Genomic DNA, 5,447 nt, shown 5'->3' with positions numbered 1-5,447 from the left:
TTAAAATCTAAAGTCAAGATCGTTTAGAGCAATTTTAGAGTTGCATTAATCTGAACCGTCTAATTTATCATCAATAGCTACAATATAACGGTAAAAAGTTTTTTTACTGCAATAAATCGCTATCAGTGCCCAACTTGCATATTAGGCTATATGTATGGGGACCGACCTCGATTTGCTATTGTACAAGCAGCACGCAGTTTCACACTGTTTTAGATCTGGATCGTTGATTTTAAATCAGACGGTTCAGATCACACAATCGTAAAATCAATCATAAACAATCTCGATCGTCGGTTCCAGATCAGACGACTAGGACAGTTATTGCGTGACAATCCAATCCCATATGTGTGGTACCAAATCGTGTACTCAATGATGATTTTAATATAATAATTTTGATTATTGCTATCCATATAATACTTCTATTCCTTCCTAGTGAACCTTAGCCCCCAATTCACACGTCCATGTTATTTTCAAGCGTACCATTTACCACAAAAACAAACATTTTCACGCGGATTCATACTGTACTAAAGCAACATTTTTAAAATATAAATTAAGGAGGACAATATATCAATTTTCTTATTACATATACTTTTGTTTTATATCGATAAATTATAGCTCAAAACAAGCACTAGAATATTGTTTTCTACTTCTAATACACATTCACTAGCTAATTGCAAAATGAGGACATATATCATGTTTCTTCTCTATTTTGCTACGTTGTCAACAACAGTTGCTCTTGCTTTGAGTTTGAGTTCAGTGACTGACAAACATGCTTTGCTTTCTTTGAAAGTAAAGCTTACTAATGGTGAACCTGATTATCTTCCATCATGGAATGAATCTCTTCATTTTTGTGAATGGGAGGGTGTTACATGTGGTCGACGCCACATGAGAGTCTTTGTCTTGCAGTTGGAAAATCAAAATTTGGGCGGTACTCTTGAACCGGCCTTGGGAAATTTAACATTTCTCAAAAAACTCAAACTTTCCAACATCAATTTGCATGGTGAAATTCCAAGAGAAGTTGGTCGTTTGAAAAGGTTGCAAGTTCTTGACTTGAGCAAGAACAAGTTTCATGGTAAGATTCCTATTGAACTAAGCAATTGTACCAATATTAAGGAAATTATCTTGTTGTACAATCAGCTCACTGGACATATTCCATCATGGTTTGGTTCTATGATGCAGCTTAATAAGTTGCTTCTTGGAGCAAATAATTTAGTGGGTACTATTCCACCTTCTCTAGGAAATATTTCATCACTCCAAAACATAACACTTGCAAGAAATCAATTGGAAGGAAGCATACCTCGTGTCTTGGGTAAGTTGTCAAATTTGAAAGACCTAAATTTGGGTTCAAATAACTTTTCTGGAGAAATTCCTTATTCTCTTTACAATCTGTCAAATATTCAAGTTTTTGTCCTTGGAGAAAACCAGTTTTCCGGTTATCTTCCATCAAATATACATGTTGCTTTCCCCAGCCTTCGAGCCTTCTTGGTCGGAGGGAACCACTTTGTCGGAACTTTTCCATGTTCAATATCCAACCTCACTAAATTGCGATGGTTTGATATATCATGGAATGGTTTTAATGGGCTAATACCTCCAACTTTGGGATCCTTAAGCAAACTTCACAGGTTTCACATTGGAAATAATAATTTTGGGAATGGAGGAGCTCCCGATTTGGATTTCCTTTACTCGCTAACCAATTGTACAGTATTGCAAGAACTAATGTTGGATGACAATAGATTTGGTGGCGTATTGCAAGAGCGTATAGGCAACTTTTCCAACCATCTCACTTTTCTTAGTATGGCAAGTAACCAAATATCTGGAAGAATACCAGAAGGAATTGGACAACTGATAGGTCTAACAGGTTTTATCATGAGCAAAAATTTCCTTGAGGGAACAATTCCATATTCTATTGGAATGTTGAAGAATATAGTAGTATTGGTCTTACAAGAAAATAATTTATTTGGTAACATCCCTATTGTAATTGGCAATCTTACTGTGTTGTCTGATCTTTACTTGCATTCCAATGAATTAGAAGGAAGCATTCCATTTACTCTTAGATATTGCACAAAGTTGCAATCATTTGGTGCTTCTGACAACAACTTGAGTGGCAATATACCTAATCAAACATTTTCCTATCTAAAAGATTTAATAAATCTTGACTTGTCCAATAACTCGTTAACCGGTCTCATTCCTTCAGATTTTGGTAACTTGAAGCAATTTTCCGTATTGTATCTGTATGCAAACAAGTTGTCAGGTGAAATTCCTGATGCACTTGCTGCTTGTTTGACACTAACAGAGCTTGTGTTGCAGAGAAACTTTTTTCATGGAAGTATACCTTCCTTTTTGGCCTCCTCATTAAGATCACTTGAAATCCTAGACCTTTCTAGCAATAATTTCTCAAGCATAATCCCATTTGAACTAGAAAATCTAACATATTTGTATAAGTTGAACTTATCATTTAACAATCTCTATGGTGAGGTTCCCTTAGGAGGTGTCTTTAGCAATGTCACAACAATTTCACTAACTGGAAATAAGAATCTTTGTGGAGGGATACCTCAATTGAAGCTTCCTAAATGTTTTAGGGCGCCTTCCAAGAAACACAAAAAATCTCTCAAAAAGAAACTTATCCTCATTAGTGTAATTGGTGGGATTTTGTTCTCTTTCATAGCTTTTATAACTGTCCATTTCCTTACGAGAAAAACCAAAAGGTTACCTTCTTCACCATCTTTGCAAAACGGGAACTTGAGGGTTACTTATGGTGAATTACATGAAGCAACCAATGGTTTTTCTTCATCTAACTTGGTAGGAGCAGGAAGCTTTGGATCTGTTTACAAAGGATCACTTCTCCACTTTGAAAGACCTATCGTTGTAAAGGTGTTGAATCTTCAAACACGTGGAGCAGCAAAGAGTTTCATGGCAGAATGCAAAGCTCTAGCAAATATGAAGCACCGGAATCTTGTCAAGGTCCTAACTTGTTGTTCAAGTGTTGATTATAATGGTGAAGACTTTAAAGCTATAGTTTTCGAGTTCATGCCTAATGGGAGTCTAGAAAAGTTATTGTATGATAGTGAAGGGTCTGGCAATCATAATCTCAGCTTCAAACAAAGGGTAGACATTGCTATTGATGTAGCTCATGCACTTGATTATCTACACGATGATACAGAGCAAGCCGTAGTTCACTGTGATATTAAGCCAAGCAATGTTCTTCTTGATGATGACTTTGTAGCCCACTTGGGAGACTTTGGCTTAGCAAGGCTCATTCATGGAGGGATAGGACATTCAAATAATGATCAAGTTAGTTCCTCCACAATAATTAAGGGAACTATAGGATATGTTCCTCCTGGTAAGTTCTTTCTATCCCTTACTTGTCATTTTATCCGAGGTTGATTAAATAGTCTAGTGATGATCAGTAATCTGACAAAATCTGAGAGTATGATTGAAAAACACATCCTTTGTAGTATAATATTCGCGTTGAATTAAATCATTGTCATATCTCTATTTAGCTATATGAAGCTAAATTTTTTTAGCCTCACTATAACAATTGTCCCATTAATTCATTGTTATAGAATTTTATATATACACCTTCGTTCAATTTTGCCTAAACAGTCGTTATTTGTTGTTTGAAAAGAGTATGGAGCAGGTGGTCCAGTATCACCAGAGGGAGATATCTACAGTTATGGGATTCTGTTGTTGGAAATGCTCACTGGAAAGAAGCCAACAAATAACATGTTTTATGAGAATCTAAGTCTACATAAATTTTGTAAGATGAAAATTTCAGAAGACATTCTTGACATAGTGGATTCATGTTTGCTTATTCCATTTGCCGAAGATCAGACACGGGTTGTCGAAAACAATATTAAACAGTGTCTAATGATGTTTGCTGAAACTGGAGTTGCATGTTCTGAAGAATTTCCTTCTCAAAGAATGCTCATAAAAGATGTTATATTGAAGTTGCTTGCAATTAAACAGAAGTTGTCTTGCTAAGCACTATGTCTTACTAATGGTGTTCCCGTATGTATGCTAGACAAGTCTTGTAGTCCTCACGTGTGTTTTTATTTTACTGTGATATATATGTAGTGGGATAATAATTTGTGTTTGTATTTGGTTGCATTATATTATACATATGGTATTGTATTAAAATGTCATTTGGTATACAAGAGATTGTGAGGGAACTTTGGTTCAAGAAATTAAAGCTTTAAAATAAATTTTTTATCATTTTAATAAAAAATAAAATGTGATATTTTATTGTTAGAAAATTATTATTTTTCAACAATATTTATACTTGAAAATAAATAGAGAAAATAATTTTATTAATACTCAACTTAAAAAAATGAATGTAATAATCTACAAAAAAAAAAAATGAATGTAATGTGAGTTTGTTTAAGGGTTTCTAATTTATGAATGATAAAATGTAATTCGATATAAGCGGGGCGGGTTCGAGGACGGATTCGGGGTGGGTATCAATATCTCTATTACCCGCCCCAAACCCATCTTTTAAAATCGAGGAAAATCTAAACCCGAACTCAAACTCAGTCAACTCGAATTTTGCCCATCAAAATCGGGGCGGGGCGGGTACGAGTTATTTTGCCCTGCCTAATTAATAGACTTTATAAAATTGGTTTTCTAATGACACTTAGAACTAGAGTTTGGGCTGCCTATAACTTCGGCAGGTCCTTACTACACCTATGTAAATTAATGTCACGTACACCTTCATAGATTGCAGTCCACGTTAGATGAATTTACATATGAATTATAGAATTTATAGAGTTAAGTAGTTTAAAAGATTCGTGCATTCGTACGGGTAACTAACTTTTATTCGATATTACAGTTTGTCATTATCATGGTAGAAAATTTATTTAGAATAAAATATTTAAAAATTGATTATATAATATTGTCAAAATATAAGTGAAACTATTGTGCTATTTTTTGTAAGACTTATTTAATGTATAAATTTGATTATAATTATCGATGATAAATTATCCAATTTTTATGTATCCGTCACAAATAATAGTTTCGTGTATACTCCCTCCGTCCAGGGGCGGACCTCTTCAAGGCGGATATTTCAATTTTCCATCTGTTTCGTTTGAGGTGAGAATTCTTACTGATTTATGTAGTTTAAGATATTCAATGTAAACTGTTTTGTGAAATGTTCTTGATGCTTGTCCCTAAATGAAAATACATGAAGATAATTTAATGAGTTAGTTGCATGTTCCCTAGATGCTAGATGTTCATGTCCTGTTACATATTTCATCAAAGTAATCCCCTCTATATAATATTGATTACCTTCACAATTTAATTTTTCTTGTTCTGTTTTTTTTTTTAGTTTCATGATAGTCTTATGCCTACTAGTATAATTTTGTACCAGTCTATGAACAAAAACATCTAGTTTCTGATTTATAATGAGGTTATTACATCTAATTTTGTACTGAAGGTTTTCTTCAATAGGATTGGTA

The 5,447-nt window shown here is 34.0% G+C and overlaps 1 protein-coding gene across 2 annotated transcripts; it reads left to right on the top strand.

The window, feature by feature from the left end:
• Window positions 1–412: 412 nt before the first annotated feature.
• On the top strand, window positions 413–4,181 carry LOC123921121 (probable LRR receptor-like serine/threonine-protein kinase At3g47570). 2 transcript variants are annotated; one of them, XM_045973536.1, is made up of 3 exons: window positions 577–1,069; window positions 1,177–3,337; window positions 3,623–4,181. In XM_045973536.1, the coding sequence occupies exons 1-3, from the start codon at window positions 1,067–1,069 to the stop codon at window positions 3,976–3,978; spliced, it is 2,520 nt and encodes an 839-aa protein (XP_045829492.1). In that variant the 5' UTR covers window positions 577–1,066; the 3' UTR covers window positions 3,979–4,181. The 2 variants fall into 2 exon arrangements, with proteins under 2 accessions (XP_045829491.1, XP_045829492.1); XM_045973535.1 differs by having other exon boundaries at window positions 413–3,337.
• The last annotated feature ends 1,266 nt before the right edge of the window (window positions 4,182–5,447 follow it).

This window comes from Trifolium pratense, linkage group LG4 (genome assembly GCF_020283565.1).
Source record: "Trifolium pratense cultivar HEN17-A07 linkage group LG4, ARS_RC_1.1, whole genome shotgun sequence".
NCBI lineage: Eukaryota > Viridiplantae > Streptophyta > Magnoliopsida > Fabales > Fabaceae > Trifolium > Trifolium pratense.
This window is presented reverse-complemented; position numbering and strand designations above follow the sequence as displayed.